The following is a 17,447-nucleotide window of genomic DNA, read 5'->3' on the forward strand; positions in this document are numbered from 1 at the left end:
CAATCCAAAAAAAAAAAAAAAAAAAAAAAACCACCTAGGTGATACTAAGTGATGAATGTGAAATGGTTATGATAAACATAAAAAAGGTATTTCTAAATTTTAATACTGTGCAGTTCATTTTTACAGATAATACTGCAAGACACATTTTTTTTTTCCCAAAGATAATTTGTTTATCATGAGAAAGCCATGGACATTGTGAAAGCTAAGATGATACTGAATGATCTACTTATGTATGCAAGTCTGCTGAATTCCAGCAACATAATTTCTGTTTATTTGTGGCTTGTTCAGGACTGGTAAATTGCTTTTAAGTAAATCTTACATAATAGTTACTCATGTGTTACATGATGATCTGAGAAATTTCACAGTTATCTTGTACTACAGACTTGAGAAGGTACACATATACACAGATTATTTCACTTAGCTTTAGATATAAAATCACAAATTCATTTACAGTGTTCTTCTCATAGTGTGTGCTTGAAATGGTAATCAGTATCAACATAACCAGGTGGGAGCACCAGCTCTGTGTAGTGCTGCGTGTGGCGAAATCCTTGGGGTGGGACACTGCCGCGGACCACTGTGATGGGTTGTGTTGCTGGATATGGTGGATCCAGAGGCCCAGCAAAATCCTCCAGGTATAGGTCAGTGCTGTTCGACAAACAAACTGTTGTCAGTATGGGTTAAGTTTCTGTATATCAATATATCAGTGATCCTGAACAATTTGCATGAAGGTGGTGCGAGTAGTTCCTTAACACATATCACATTATGGTGAATACAAAAACACAAAAAAATATTATCTGTTATGCACAGATATCAAATTGTTAACTACTGTGATTATTTATGACAGCTGAGACAGGGTTCAAGGTACTAGACGGGCAGGTAACAATACATCTATAGTTAAGAGCAGTAACCTGAAATGAAATGAAATGAAAAAAAAAAACTTAAAAAAAAAAAACTTTGGGGTATCATGTCAAGCAGTGTCACACATTAGTTTGGATAGGGAAAACGGCACAAGACAAAAGAAGTAAGGGGGTTACAGCATTTGAGACAGAGGGGGGAGAAAGCAGACGAGAAGATGTGAAAGGAGAGGGGTGGAAAATGAGTGTGTGTGTGTGTGTGTGTGTGTGTGTGTGTGTGTGTGTGTGGTTAGCAGAGTCTTGAATAGTTTCCAGCACCAGGTTGGATCTCTCCATCTAGCCATGTTTTCTCACCACCTTCTGTGTTCCTTCTGGTTCTCACCTCTTTAAGTGCCCGTATCGTCCTAGTCATGATGTCCCTGTCCTACCCTGCAGGTTCCTCTTTCACTATTTTCCTTGCCCTTACATTCTTCATCCTATTTCTTCTTGTTGCTCATTTCCTACTTCTGAGGAACTTCATTTCAGATGCACAGGTCAGTATTGGGATGTAGTAACTTCTATATATTACTTTCTTGCTTTTTGGTAAGACGTCTTTGTTCCAAACCAGGATCCTGACACTTTGCAGGAATGCTTCTCCCTGTCTGCCATGTTCACTGATCTCTTTTTCATTTCTTCCATTTTCCTCTATCACATTTCCCAAGTACTTGACACTCTGTTTCTTATTTGATTTTCACCTCTGATTCTTATTCTGCTAGTTGGTCTATCTTTCTTTCTAGTTGTAACCAGGATCTCACATTTATTTACATTAAATTTCATTTCATACTGTCTCATAGTTTCTTCCCAAGCATCCAGCTGTTCCTGAATCTCCTCCTCCCTGTTTTCCTAGGTCATCAAGTCATCTGTGAATGCCATTGCATTCATCTTGTCTCCTCCAGTTTTTTCTGCCACCTTAATCATTATCTCATCCAAGACCATAATGAAGAGGAGATGTGACAATGCAGTCCCATGTTTCATACCATCTGTTTGCTGGAACCAATCTATCCTTTCATTTCCCACTTTCATACAACTCAGACTTCCACAGTAAATCTCCTCCACTCTGTTTGTTGTCTCTCTTTTCACTCCCTTCTTTTCTAGTGCTTCCCAGACCTTTCTTCTACAGATGCTATCACATGCCTTCTCTATATTGAAAAAGGCTGTCAAAAAATCTCCAATTTGTGGTGGTGCTCCTGGAGCTGCCTCACTGCAAATATCGGGTCAAACGTTGATCTCCCAGGTCTGAAGCAATGCCATTCTTCTCTCAATTTGTCCTTGACCCTTGTTCGGATTCTACTTTCCAGGATCTTCTCATATACTTTGGCAGAGTGTGGTATCAGTGTGACTCCCCTGTAGTTTCTACAACCCTTTCTACTCCATTCCTGGAGTATAGAGGCAATTACTGCCCTCTTCCAGTCTGCAGGAATCTTCTTCTCATTCCATACCACCATTATCACATGACACAGCCACTGAGCCATGCGTGGTTTGTGTTTGTGCCATATCTCATTTGACATCCTGTTTTTACTGTACTACCACCTCTTTATGTTAATTTCAATTACTAGTGTCACTGAGTTATTGCCTTGCCCTGCCTGTGAGCAACAGCAGTGGCACTTATCGATATGAGCCCTGGCATATTGTCTTTGCTGACTGCTATTACTTCCCGGTTGTTGTGTGTTGTGAGTTAGTTCGGATCTGCCACTCGTTTGGAACGGGCTAGCAGTGAAATTCAGACCTGGCAGTGTTAGAGTTGGCATGCGGCACAAGGCTGGCGATCTCTTATGGGTTGGCTGTGTGTGCCAACTAGTGATTCCTCCCTGTTTTGTACAGGCACTGCCGTTAGCATTGTCTAGTTCTTCATGGATGTCTTCGTCAAACTGTGTGTAGTTTGTGTGATTTTGACTGACAAGTTATTTTAAATGTTGTCAGCATACTGGCTCTGAGGAGTTGGTCAGTTAGTGTGGATCAGGCAGGAAATCTCTGTGTGGCGCAGTGGGCCAGGCAGTGTTGGAGTGTGTGGGAGCTGTTCCAATTGCTACGGGGTTCATGGATCACAAACCCAGGACATCAAAGTTGAGTGGGGATTTAATTACTGAAGCCAGACTGTTCACATTGTGCCGTTGGTTTTCATGATTGGCTGTTAGGGGTATTACCATGAGCAACAGCGAGTGTTCGAGTAGGTGAATGTTTGGCCATGATCTGGTGGAGTTTAACTGATTTTGGTTATTTGAAGTCCAAGAGCACTGGTGGAATTTTCTGTCTTGTGGCCGTTAGCGTTCCAGTTACCTGCCCTGGCCACTGACAAAAATTCAGGTAGTGTCCTTTCCTCACCATGTGGATGGCTACACCTTTTATGTTTTGGCTTTGGAGTTCCTTGTGCACTGGTCGGGTGGAAAGCAAGTCGTCTTGTCGGTGGGTCCGTTCACTGTCTCTTGGTTGGGTTGCCAGCAGATCGGATATAGTTGGGCTGACTACCTGTCTTTCCTAAGCGAACGTTAAGATTTCAAGTGCAGTCCGACCCCCAGAAACTTCTGAGCACTGCTGGCTGTACTGCCTTTTCTTATTGGTGTGTTATTGTGTATTTTAATGGCTTATAGCCGATGGATTGAATTTGTATGCTTTTAGTTGGATTTTAAATAATGGACCTTCAGTTCCTTACTTGTCAAGTCTTGCATTGTTTGGGCCTTCAGCCTCATTTAAAGTATTTTTTTGGATAAAGCTTTGGGCCTTCTGCCTTTTGAAAATTTATTGCAGTTGTGTTTTTCAATAATGGGCCTTCAGCTGCTTTAAAATTTAAATTCCTTACATGTTAAATCTTAGATTGTTTGGACCATCAACCTGTGTAAAATATTGTTTAAAGATAAAGCTTTGGACCTTCTGCATACTAAAAATGATTTTAGTTTAACCTTCCCATTTCTATCCATTTTTGTCCTGTCTCAAAACGTCTCCGCTTACTTTTGACTATTCCATATAGAACTTTCTGATTTCCTCTGCTGTCTTGCTCCTTCATCTTTTTCTCTTTCGTCTTTTTCTTATCTCCTCTCCTGCTAATTCATTCCATTCTCAGAACTGCAGTCTGCAGGCCTTGTTCTTCCTTCCCACTGCCTATTTGACTCTTTCATTCCATGAAGGTGTCTTTTTCTACCATTTTCTGCCACTTGTCCTTCAGCATACAGTGACTACAGCTTCTAACACAGCACTTTTAAATTGTCTTCATTCCTCTTCTCCTAGTTTTGGTTCTTCATATTGTAGTGATTTGAGATTCCGTAGCTCACTTCCTGCGCAAGGGGTCCCGGGTTCAATTCCCGGCGGGACCAGGGATTTTTTCCTGCCTCAAGATGACTGGGTGTTGTTGTGTCATCTTTATCATCATCATCATCATCATCATCATCAATCATCCCCATTATGGTCAGAGAAAGGCAATGGCAAACCACCTCCGCTAGGACCTTGCTTAGTACGGTGGTGCGGGTCTCACGCATCGTCCCCTATGTTCCTCAGAATATGAGACATCACCATCATCAGTGATTCGAGAATTTCTGTGTAAATTCTACCGTCTCAGACACAAGATATATCTAGAATGAGTGTGGGATGGTAGAATCATACTACTGCGCATCACATGTTTGTGTGTGCAGGTTTAATTAGTAGTAATGAGGAAAACGTTGTTTGACCTGGATCCAGGGCCGGGGCTCAGGTCATGGAAATACATTAGGAGGCCATTTTCCATATAAGTATGTTAACTTTATACACAAAATATCCACAAAGGAATGGTTGTTGCTTGAAGAACCAAGCTCAGCTACTATTAACCCACAATTCCAAGATTAACATATTTATAGATTCAGGAAGTGAGGTATCACTCATCTCAAAAGCATTCATTAACTTGATACAGAATAAACAGCACTTACCATTATTGCCAGTGACTGGAGTATACATAATTGGGATAACGGGAACAAAAAGTAAACTTGTAAAATAAGAAAATCAAGTGAACTGCAGTATTGGAAATATGTTATTTTGTCAAATGCTATCAATAGTAGAGAATATTAATAGAGATGTACTGTTTGGTTTAAATTGGTTGTTAGAGTTTAAAGTCATCTTAAACTTTGACAAACATCTTCTTTGTTTTGGTAAAGGGGACAGTAGATGATGGACACCTTTTGTGACAAATAGTCACTTTGAGGAACAAACAACTGAGTGTCAGTGTCTGTGAGTAACAGCTACAGCTCAATTATCACCAAAAATCAATAATTTTGATCAAGGAACACATCGAGCTAATATAGAAGACAGAGTTAATAAATCCTTAATATTAACAGATCAACAAAGGCAAGATTTATATAAAATTTTAAAGGAGTATGAAGTAGTGTTTTCCAACTGTCCAGGTAACATCAGCGACTATATTTGTAAGTTCAAAATCAAAGACGACACTCCATTCTTTTGCAAACGGTATCCAATACCGGTGAGTTTGAAGGAAGCAGTTTGGGATGAGATTAACAAAATTATTTATAATAATATTATAGAACGAAGTTCCTTGTAATAAATGATACCCTGGTCGTGGTGAAGGAAACTACAGGTGGGGTACAATTAGTTTTAGACGCTCGAACATTGAACCGACATATAGAGACGGAGAGAGACCAACTGATTAATATTGACAAATTGTTGTCCAAATTTGAAAAGGCAAGACTCTTTAGCATGATGGATTTGACTGTGGGATATTGGCGGATAAAATTACATCCAGAATCCAAAAAGTATACAGCCATTGCTGCCGAACTTTTCCAAGGAGAATGGGATCAGAGTAACGTACGACACAGAACCATAGCTTCTTCTAGGTGTAGCCTAAATAAGCATGAACTAAATTACACTGCTACTGAAAAAGAACTATTGGCGATTGTGTGGAGTATTCAAAAGTTTCAAACACTACTATGGGGGTCACAAATCCATATTTGTACTGATCATCAAGCTTTATCCTTTCTGATGAGTAGTCGATTACTACACAGTAGGTTGATGTGCTGGATGCAAGATGCAATACGTAAAAGGTTCCAAAAATATAGTACCTGATGCATTATCGAGGCTACCCATAGGAATGGAAGACTTGAAAGGTATGGAAGGGCCCAGCGTTATTTTTGCCATTAATTTTATGTCAGCAGAATATCCGAATACCAGGTTCAAAGAATAACAGAGAATATCCATCAAGATCTTTATTTCACAGAAATATTTTCTATGTGTATCCAGCACTTGTTACCTCCGAATCAATTGGGAAAATTGTAGATCATAACTTGTTTTGGAGGGACAGTGTAACATCACAGCATTGGCGTTTATATATTCCAAAGGCAATGGAAGACGAATTTGTATGGTATGTTCACACAGGGCATGGACACTTCAGAATCAAAAAATGCATATGAAAAAATTTTATTATTTCAAGAAACTAGGGCATAAAATATCATTGTTGATTAGAACTTGTGGAACTTGCCAGAAAGTAAAAGAGAGTAATACTCACGTGAAATGCAGAATGTATCCAATTTTCCCTAAGTCATTACACGACCTTACAGCCATAGATTTCTTTGGACCAGTTCCACAAGGAAAGGGAGAGTATCACATATTTTGGTTATCATAGATTGCTGGTCAAAATACGTTAAACTATATTCTATTAAAACAGCAAATACGCAAATGGTTATACACTGTTTACAACAATACTTTCTAGAGGTAGGTAAACCAAAACGATTTCTTACAGATAATGGACCACAATTTGTGAGCAACGAATTTAGAGAATTCCTAGCATGGGAAAGTATTCGACAAGTGTTAGTATCCAACAATAACCTGTGATCATATCTGTGTGAATGGGTACTGAAGGCAATTAGGAAATTATGTCATACACACTGCCATGAAAAACATACTTCGAGGGCAATGAAAATTAAAGACTTTGAACTTTCCTAAATGAACTACCCCATTTATCGACTGGGTTGACATCTTTAGATGTTATAGGCAAACATTTTGTAGGAGAACCTTTAATTAAGTAATTTTTTGGCCTGAACAACCTAGTGTCAATTACGAAGTAAATCAGAAAGTACTTTCAAAGAATTTAAATGAAAAGGCGCAACAAAGAGTAAGTAAGCATAATGAAAAGGCCATGGAACCTCAGTACCAAGTCGATGACCTGGTTCTTATAAAACACCTTCCCAACTCGACACTGAGGAAAGGGAGCATACCGGGTACAAACTGTGGTCCATCCTAAGATGTTATTTTTAGTAGATCCCACAACTGGATTACAGAAGGGGAAATACAATGTAAAGAATGTAAAACTGTATATCCCCCATGGACGTTAACATTCTGAGTTAATCGGCAGAGTAACGACCATCGGATCCCGAGTTGTTTTCAGTGTTTTTTCCAAATACTTTCCAGCATCGAATTCCTTTAAAATCTAAAACCATCCTATAATCTTATTCTTAAAAAAAATGAATGTGGCCGTTAAAAAGAGAACAACTTAAGAGAATCACAAAAAAGTGATGTCTAGCCGAAATAAATTGAATAGAGCATCATACAGTGTGTCCCAAAAAGAATAACCCTATTGTAAATCAATTATTTATTAGGAAGAAGGGCTTAAGACCAACAAATTGCATAATAAATTACTCAGAAAAGACAGAATCATAAATGTTCAATATGTCCTTTGTTGGCTGCATGGAGGACATCTAGCCGATAGCCGATTTCATCGCAAAATGAGCATAAGATGTCTCTGTCGCTGAAGCTACAGCAGCTGATATTCTGGTTTTTAGTTCATCAGTGTCATGAGGTAAGGGAGGAACTTATACACATTGTTTAACATATCCCCACAGGAAGAAATCACATGGTGTTAAGTCAGGGGACCTAGGAGGCCAAGATTGTAAAGCCTGGTCCTGCAGTCCTGTATGCCTTATCCAACATTGAGGCATGTTGCCATTGAGGAAACTGCGCATGTTGTTGTGCCAGTGCGGTGGTGCTCCATCTTGCTGATAGACGAAATTGTCAGAGTCAGATTGTGGGAATAACCAGTTCCGTAGCATTGCAAGATTTGATTGTCCTGTTATGGTTTCTTCCTCAAAAAAGTAGGGTCCATAATCCTTGCTTTGCGAAACAGCACAAAATACCACTCACTTTTGGCGAATCACGTTCATGTTCAATTGTTTCATGAGAATTTTCAAGCCTCCATATATGCACATTACAACGGTGAACCTCACTGCTAATATGGAAAGTTGGCTCATCACTGAATATCAATCATCACATAAAAGTGTCATGTTCCATGTCCTCTAGAATAGCATTGTTGAAGTCCATTCACTCTTCACTTTGTCAGTATGTCGAAGAGCTTGTACCAGTTGTAATCGGTATGGTTTGAGAATTAAACGATGCCATAACACATGTCGCACTGCCACGCCCGGTGTCGCAAGTTCTTGGCTAGCATGATGCGTAGACTTGCGGGGCCTCCACTCAAATGCTCGTCGGATTTGTTCCACTGTTTATTCAGGAATGCATGGCCTCCATTTCACTGGACATGTGAAAAGGGTTTATTGAAATAATCGTTACAATTTACCTGGCACTTCCTCATAGATGATGGTTGCTCAACTAATTCGAAACAGCGTGCAGCAGAATTGAAGCAATAAGCAGGAGAATACATTATTACTTTCCCTCCATCACAACAAATACGTCTCAGTTAATTTAAGGTCCTATCTTGTATACTCTACAAGAGACCTTACAGAGTGTGAGCAGAGAATAACTTTGTTCTCGTACTCCCCATTTTTTGTGCCCTTCCTGAATGGCATGGGAAGTGCTGTAGTCACAAGGCAGCGGAATCTCCAACGGAATGGGAAGAACCAATCAGAGACCGCAGTCAGGGAGGACGCAAGGCCAAAGGAAGGAACAAACAAGAAGTGTCATAGTGTCCTAGGTTATCACACGAGATGGACAAGTGAATGACAAATAAATTACAAAGAGTGACCAAGCTAGACACCAAGACTATGCAGTAACATAGTAGAGACAATCTGGGGTCAGGTGTGGTAGCAACTATATAGTGCAGCTGTAATTATCTTGGCTGCAGCAAGAGCTGTAGGCCAAAGCATTCATGGGAGGAACTACAGGTGATTCTATCTCGGCTGTTGCAGTGTTTCATAAGTACTGCCACTGCCTATTGGCCATCTTGTTCAATTTACTCTGGTGGGCATTCAATGCAACAGCATGGGCTTGGTTTTCAGAGTGTTTTGCTACTTCTAAACCATAAAAGTTTAAATTGCCTCAGGTGTAAGTAATAAGCAAGCAGTCATTCCGACCTTGTTATGAATGCTGTGGCATGCAAATGTGAACCCTTGCTGCTGTAATCAATCTTGGGCTGTATTATTCCTCCAGGTCCACTGACAGTGCTGATTGGTGGACTGCTGGGAGTAGCCACATTGTGGATGCGGATCAAATTTTGTTGCTTTCTTTTGAAGTATGCCACAGCATATGAGAGTGCAGATGTCAGCACAAACAGGGCAATCAGTGTAATACCTAACCTGTGTTGAAAATCACTTTATTATTCACAAAACAGTAAAAGAATGTCATTTGTATTTTTGTGTGTTATATTTTAATTGAGATTACCAGAAGTACCAGGTTTCCCAAAGTTCTTCGTGCCTTCTGTTGTACACACAGCACCGATATGTGTTATTACAGCAGTATGGGATATCTGTTGAGCACCTGTTTGGGAAAAAATAGTGAAATGATCATTTATCAGTATCAATATATTTCAGCCAATTGTGTGTAAATGTTACAAAGGTTTTCTATCTTGGTAATTAAATTAATATAACATTAAGAGTTCTGATAGCCATAAGTTTATTTTGTATAGCTCATAGCACTCAGCTACAGCAAGTGTACATCAAAACAAATCACAAATAGTCAATCGTGTGTACCAACACACTATGTGGTAACAGTGATGCAAATCATCAGAGTCCATTTTTGCTTTTATTTTAGATAAAATGGAGTTTCTGTCCCAGCACTTACTTTGTTGATATAACAACGTTAGCCAGTAGTTCAATAGCCCTGCAGTCATAAACTGTTTGTGCCATCAACAGATGAACCTGAAACATTAAGAAATCTGAAACACAGAAGTCATAAATAGATAAAAATTTGGTAACTATTGTTACTGACAGTAATTACTTAGTGTAGCAGCTGGTTCTATATTAACCAATCCTAGATTCTTCCCACAAACCAGTAAGTCCTCTGACATGCAGGGATCCAAGGAATATGATGAGACTCCTAGGAAAAATCAAAAGGTAAGAGACTGCAGATGAGAGAATATTACGGAGCCTGACGTAAGGACAATATTACGGAGCCTGACGAAAGCTTTGTGGAGGCAAATATTCAAAGATACCATCTCTTTCAAAACAATTGGTATGCACAACATTTGGGAATAGAAAATTATGTTATATTGTTGATACAGATCAGAATGTATTTGTATGTGCTCATTTGCTTCCTTAGTTATTTTGGCCTTGTTGTTGTTGTTGTTGTTGTTGTGGTCTTCAGTCCTGAGACTGGTTTGATGCAGCTCTCCATGCTACTCTATCCTGTGCAAGCTTTTTCATCTCCCAGTACCTACTGCAACCTACATCCTTCTGAATCTGCTTAGTGTATTCAGCTCTTGGTCTCCCTCTACGATTTTTACCCTCCACGCTGCCCTCCAATACTAAATTGGTGATCCCTTGATGCCTCAGAACATGTCCTACCAACCGATCCCTTCTTCTGGTCAAGTTGTGCCACAAACTTCTCTTCTCCCCAATTCTATTCAATACTTCCTCATTAGTTATGTGATCTACCCATCTAATCTTCAGCATTCTTCTGTAGCACCACATTTCAAAAGCTTCTATTCTCTTCTTGTCCAAACTATTTATCGTCCATGTTTCACTTCCATACATGGCTACACTCCATACGAATACTTTCAGAAATGACTTCCTGACACTTAAATCTATACTCGATGTTAACAAATTTCTCTTCTTCAGAAACGCTTTCCTTGCCATTGCCAGCCTACATTTTATATCCTCTCTACTTCGACCATCATCAGTTATTTTGCTCCCCAAATAGCAAAACTCCTTTACTACTTTAAGTGCCTCATTTCCTAATCTAATTCCCTCAGCATCACCCGACTTAATTAGACTACATTCCATTATCCTTGTTTTGCTTTTGTTGATGTTCATCTTATATCCTCCTTTCAAGACACTGTCCATTCCATTCAACTGCTCTTCCAAGTCCTTTGCTGTCTCTGACAGAATTACAATGTCATCGGCGAACCTCAAAGTTTTTATTTCTTCTCCATGAATTTTAATACCTACTCCGAATTTTTCTTTTGTTTCCTTTACTGCTTGCTCAATATACAGATTGAACAACATCGGGGAGAGGCTACAACCCTGTCTTACTCCCTTCCCGACCACTGCTTCCCTTTCATGTCCCTCGACTCTTATAACTGCCATCTGGTTTCTGTACAAATTGTAAATAGCCTTTCGCTCCCTGTATTTTACCCCTGCCACCTTTAGAATTTGAAAGAGAGTATTCCAGTCAACATTGTCAAAAGCTTTCTCTAAGTCTACAAATGCTAGAAACGTAGGTTTGCCTTTCCTTAATCTTTCTTCTAAGGTAAGTCGTAAGGTCAGTATTGCCTCACGTGTTCCAGTGTTTCTACGGAATCCAAATTGATCTTCCCCGAGGTTGGCTTCTACTAGTTTTTCCATTCGTCTGTAAAGAATTCGTGTTAGTATTTTGCAGCTGTGACTTATTAAGCTGACAGTTCAGTAATTTTCACATCTGTCAACACCTGCTTTCTTTGGGATTGGAATTATTATATTCTTCTTGAAGTCTGAGGGTATTTCGCCTGTTTCATACATCTTGCTCACCAGATGGTAGAGTTTTGTCAGGACTGGCTCTCCCACGGCCGTCAGTAGTTCCAATGGAATATTGTCTACTCCGGGGGCCTTGTTTCGACTCAGGTCTTTCAGTGCTCTGTCAAACTCTTCACGCAGTATCATATCTCCCATTTCATCTTCATCTACATCCTCTTCCATTTCCATAATATTGTCCTCAAGTACATCGCCCTTGTATAGACCCTCTATATACTCCTTCCACCTTTCTGCTTTCCCTTCTTTGCTTAGAACTGGGTTTCCATCTGAGCTCTTGATATTCATACAAGTGGTTCTCTTATCTCCAAAGGCCTCTTTAATTTTCCTGTAGGCGGTATCTATCTTACCCCTAGTGAGATAGGCCTCTACATCCTTACATTTGTCCTCTAGCCATCCCTGCTTAGCCATTTTGCACTTCCTGTCGATCTCATTTTTGAGACGTTTGTATTCCTTTTTGCCTGTTTCACTTACTGCATTTTTATATTTTCTCCTTTCATCAATTAAATTCAGTATTTCTTCTGTTACCCAAGGATTTCTACTAGCCCTCGTCTTTTTACCTACTTGATCCTCTGCTGCCTTCACTACTTCATCCCTCAAAGCTACCCATTCTTCTTCTACTGTATTTATTTCCCCCATTCCTGTCAATTGCTCCCTTATGCTCTCCCTGAATCTCTGTACAACCTCTGGTTCTTTTAGTTTATCCAGGTCCCATCTCCTTAAATTCCCACCTTTTTGCAGTTTCTTCAGTTTTAATCTACAGGTCATAACCAATAGATTGTGGTCAGAGTCCACATCTGCCCCTGGAAATGTCTTACAATTTAAAACCTGGTTCCTAAATCTCTGTCTTACCATTATATAATCTATCTGATACCTTTTAGTATCTCCAGGGTTCTTCCATGTATACAACCTTCTTTCATGATTCTTAAACCAAGTGTTAGTTATGATTATGTTGCGCTCTGTGCAAAATTCTACAAGGCGGCTTCCTCTTTCATTTCTGTCCCCTAATCCATATTCACCTACTATGTTTCCTTCTCTCCCTTTTCCTACACTCGAATTCCAGTCACCCATGACTATTAAATTTTCGTCTCCCTTCACAATCTGAATAATTTCTTTTATTTCATCATACATTTCTTCAATTTCTTCGTCATCTGCAGAGCTAGTTGGCATATAAACTTGTACTACTGTAGTAGGTGTGGGCTTCGTATCTATCTTGGCCACAATAATGCATTCACTATGCTGTTTGTAGTAGCTTACCCGCATTCCTATTTTCCTATTCATTATTAAACCTACTCCTGCATTACCCCTATTTGATTTTGTGTTTATAACCCTGTAGTCACCTGACCAGAAGTCTTGTTCCTCCTGCCACTGAACTTCACTAATTCCCACTATATCTAACTTCAACCTATCCATTTCCCTTTTTAAATTTTCTAACCTACCTGCCCGATTAAGGGATCTGACATTCCACGCTCCGATCCGTAGAACGCCAGTTTTCTTTCTCCTGATAACGACATCCTCTTGAGTAGTCCCCGCCCGGAGATCCGAATGGGGGACTATTTTACCTCCGGAATATTTTACCCAAGAGGACGCCATCATCATGTAATCATACAGTAATGCTGCATGCCTTGTTATGAATTTAAATATGTACCCTTCCTGCTGTAATCAGTCTTGGTCTTTATCATACTGCCACAGCCACTGACATTCCTGATTAGTGGCTGCTGGGAATAGCCACATTATGGATGCATATAAAGTTCTGTTCTGTGTCTGATCATCTGTTAATTACCAGCCCTTCTGCATCAATTCAAACAGCATTCTATCAATCTCTTATGCTTCACCAGCAGAATATAATAATTTGAGATGACAGCACTATCTCACAGTGACAAATGTTACAAATTTTCAGCACAAGGTGACATTTAACTTTTTCAGTCATAAAGTTATATTTTCATGAGGAAAGTACTGATAGTTTTTCAAAATACTCTGTGTACATTTGATATCAGTATGTTTGCTTCTAAAAGTACTATGTCATATATGGATATTCATGATATGCTCTACACATTATTTAAGTAATGACAAATGTAATGTTGTAGCTTAAACCATTTTAACCCTTATCTGTGAAGATGGTCCATGACTAAAACTGATCAATATTAGGGTTTAAAATAAAAGCAGCTGATGGTCAGAAAAATAATCTATTCATGGTTCACAATAACAGAGTGCCAGGACACACTAGCTATTGTCAGGGGTCTGTGCAAACATTCGAAGTGACTTTTGTAAAATTTCTCATTTATGATCACAGCAGAACCTATGATAGGACACTTCTTCATCTATACTAATAATAAAAGTATAAAACCATTGTATCTGTCTGTTTGAACATGCTAACTCCAAAACTGCCAAACAAATTTTCATCGGGTTTTCACAGGTAACTGAGTATAACTTGGGGCAATGTACAGGCTTTATTTAATAAAAACCGGATTCTGGAAAAAAATGTGATTTGAAGTTTTATCTAAAACCATCTTATCTGTCCAGCTGAACACACTGATCTCCAAAACTACTAGATAAATTTTCCTGGGGTTTTCACAGTTAACTTGGGTGTAACTTGGGGCAACATGGTTTTATTTCATCAAAATCATATCATGGAAAAAAATCATAACTTAGTTTTATCCATACTAATATTATAAATGTTAAAGTAATTCTCTTATGTTTTCATGACTAAACCAATGAAGCAATTTTGATGAACTTTGTTTGCTCCTGCCCACGCCCTTATGTACGCACTACTTGGCAGTGACACTGTGACTGCCACGCCATTGTGCGTTGGAACAACTTCGAAGGGGAGATGGCAGGGCACATGTCACATGCTATGCTTACCTTAACAGACACACACATGAGGTCAGCTAATGTTACTGTACTTATAGTAGCTTATTTACTCGCAATTACTCATCATAACAAAACTACCGATACACAAGTGCAGCTGGAGGTAACAGCTAGTTTGGAGTAAGTAACCAAATTTGTGAGTGGACTGCAAAATTCTAGGCAGGCAGCATACAGCAGTGTCTGAATGGAGAGTCTACAGACACAAAAGTAATATCTGGTCTGCCACACAGAAATTTGATAAGGTTATCTATTCATGTTATACAGCAATGACTTAACAGATAATTGCATTCTATGGCTTTTCACAGAAATGGTTACCTACAGTTTATATCTAATAACAACTTGATTAATACCCATTTAAGGTCCTGACAAACAGATCTTAGTGTAAAGAAATGTCAAATTGTGCACTTTATATGTCTGTATGTAAGGTGTCACACTTTATATTTCTGTATGTAAGGCATCACAACCAGTCAGTCATATAATACAAGTACCTAGGAGTGACAATGTTTAAAGATACAGTATGTCCTCTTTTGATTGGATGGATAAATCTACTCGCCGAGCAGCAGGAGGAAAACACAGATATGAAAGGTATTACACATACAAGCTTTCAGAGCCAGTGGCAACTTCTTCTGGCAGAATGATTGAATGGGAAGGAAGAAGGGTGAAGGAAAAGGATCAATGATCTTTAGGAAAAGGGGTAGAGGTCAGAGAAGTCACCCAGAACCCCAAGTCAGGAGAGATTTACCAGACAGGATGAGAAGGAAAGACTGATCGTTGGGGACTGCACTAGACAAGATTTTTGTTAGCGTATTCTATTACAATTTTCTGTTTTATTTCTTAGTTTGTTTTCTTTATACACTCCTGGAAATGGAAAAAAGAACACATTGACACCGGTGTGTCAGACCCACCATACTTGCTCCGGACACTGCGAGAGGGCTGTACAAGCAATGATCACACGCACGGCACAGCGGACACACCAGGAACCGCGGTGTTGGCCGTCGAATGGCGCTAGCTGCGCAGCATTTGTACACCGCCGCCGTCAGTGTCAGCCAGTTTGCCGTGGCATACGGAGCTCCATCGCAGTCTTTAACACTGGCAGCATGCCGCGACAGCGTGGACGTGACCCGTATGTGCAGTTGACGGACTTTGAGCGAGGGCGTATAGTGGGCATGCGGGAGGCCGGGTGGACGTACCGCCGAATTGCTCAACACGTGGGGCGTGAGGTCTCCACAGTACATCGATGTTGTCGCCAGTGGTCGGCGGAAGGTGCACGTGCCCGTCGACCTGGGACCGGACCGCAGCGACGCACGGATGCACGCCAAGACCGTAGGATCCTACGCAGTGCCGTAGGGGACCGCACCGCCACTTCCCAGCAAATTAGGGACACTGTTGCTCCTGGGGTATCGGCGAGGACCATTCGCAACTGTCTCCATGAAGCTAGGCTACGGTCCCGCACACCGTTGGGCCGTCTCCCGCTCACGCCCCATCATCGTGCAGCCCGCCTCCAGTGGTGTTGCGACAGGCGTGAATGGAGGGACGAATGGAGACGTGTCGTCTTCAGCGATAAGAGTCGCTTCTGCCTTGGTGCCAATGATGGTCGTATGCGTGTTTGGCGCCGTGCAGGTGAGCGCCATAATCAGGACTGCATACGACCGAGGCACACAGTGCCAACACCCGGCATCATGGTGTGGGGAGCGATCTCCTACAGTGGCCGTACACCACTGGTGATCGTCGAGGGGACACTGAATAGTGCACGGTACATCCAAACCGTCATCGAACCCATCGTTCTACCATTCCTAGACCGGCAAGGGAACTTGCTGTTCCAACAGGACAATGCACGTCCGCATGTATCCCGTGCCACCCAACGTGCTCTAGAAGGTGTAAGTCAACTACCCTGGCCAGCAAGATCTCCGGATCTGTCCCCCATTGAGCATGTTTGGGACTGGATGAAGCGTCGTCTCACGCGGTCTGCACGTCCAGCACGAACGCTGGTCCAACTGAGGTGCCAGGTGGAAATGGCATGGCAAGCCGTTCCACAGGACTACATCCAGCATCTCTACGATCGTCTCCATGGGAGAATAGCAGCCTGCATTGCTGCGAAAGGTGGATATACACTGTACTAGTGCCGACATTGTGCATGCTCTGTTGCCTGTGTCTATGTGCCTGTGGTTCTGTCAGTGTGATCATGTGATGTATCTGACCCCAGGAATGTGTCAATAAAGTTTCCCCTTCCTGGGACAATGAATTCACGGTGTTCTTATTTCAATTTCCAGGAGTGTATATTTTCTAGTCAGCGTTTTGAAATAATCTCATCCGGTGCAGTCTCCAACAATCAGTCTTTCCTTCTCATCCGGTCTGGTAAGTCTCACCTGACCTGTGGTTCTGGGTGACTTTTCCAAACCCTGTCCCATTACCTAAACCTCACCAGCCATTTTTCTTCATCCTTCTTCCTTCCCCTTCAACCCTTCTGCCAGGAGGAGGAGCCACTGGCTCTAAAAACTTCCATATTTTTTTATCTATCCAATTACATTATAGTATGTCTCCTTTGTTTGACTCTGTAAAATTGAGACAGAGGTGAAGAAAATTGCAGTTTTCTATTCATTGTTAGGGTAGTGAAAAACTATAGTTTTTCAACAAAAAGAGATCTATAATACTATTTAAGACAAGTCCTCGTTTAACATTGTTACCAAAAGTCTTGAAAAGTACTTCACTGATTTACTTCAAATTTTTACGTGATACTCTAATAAACATTTGGGTGAATATAGGCTACAAATTTTTTTTAAATATATATGTTATTTAAATATAATACATTCAATATATAGTG

General features: G+C 40.5%; 1 protein-coding gene across 4 annotated transcripts in view; it reads right to left on the reverse strand.

The window, feature by feature from the left end:
- Positions 1-201: 201 nt before the first annotated feature.
- Positions 202-17,447, reverse strand: part of LOC124789659 — a 39,648-nt gene continuing 22,402 nt past the window's right edge. For all 4 annotated transcript variants that reach the window (XM_047257093.1, XM_047257092.1, XM_047257094.1 and 1 more), the window contains 4 exons: positions 9,876-9,952; positions 9,477-9,572; positions 9,170-9,391; positions 202-645 (listed from right to left, as the gene is read on the reverse strand). In XM_047257093.1, coding sequence (XP_047113049.1) covers positions 462-645; positions 9,170-9,391; positions 9,477-9,572; positions 9,876-9,940 — 567 coding nt within the window. In that variant the 5' untranslated portion in view covers positions 9,941-9,952 and the 3' untranslated portion in view covers positions 202-461. The remainder of the gene's footprint in view (positions 646-9,169; positions 9,392-9,476; positions 9,573-9,875; positions 9,953-17,447) is intronic.

This window comes from Schistocerca piceifrons, chromosome 3 (assembly GCF_021461385.2).
Source record: "Schistocerca piceifrons isolate TAMUIC-IGC-003096 chromosome 3, iqSchPice1.1, whole genome shotgun sequence".
Taxonomy (NCBI): domain Eukaryota; kingdom Metazoa; phylum Arthropoda; class Insecta; order Orthoptera; family Acrididae; genus Schistocerca; species Schistocerca piceifrons.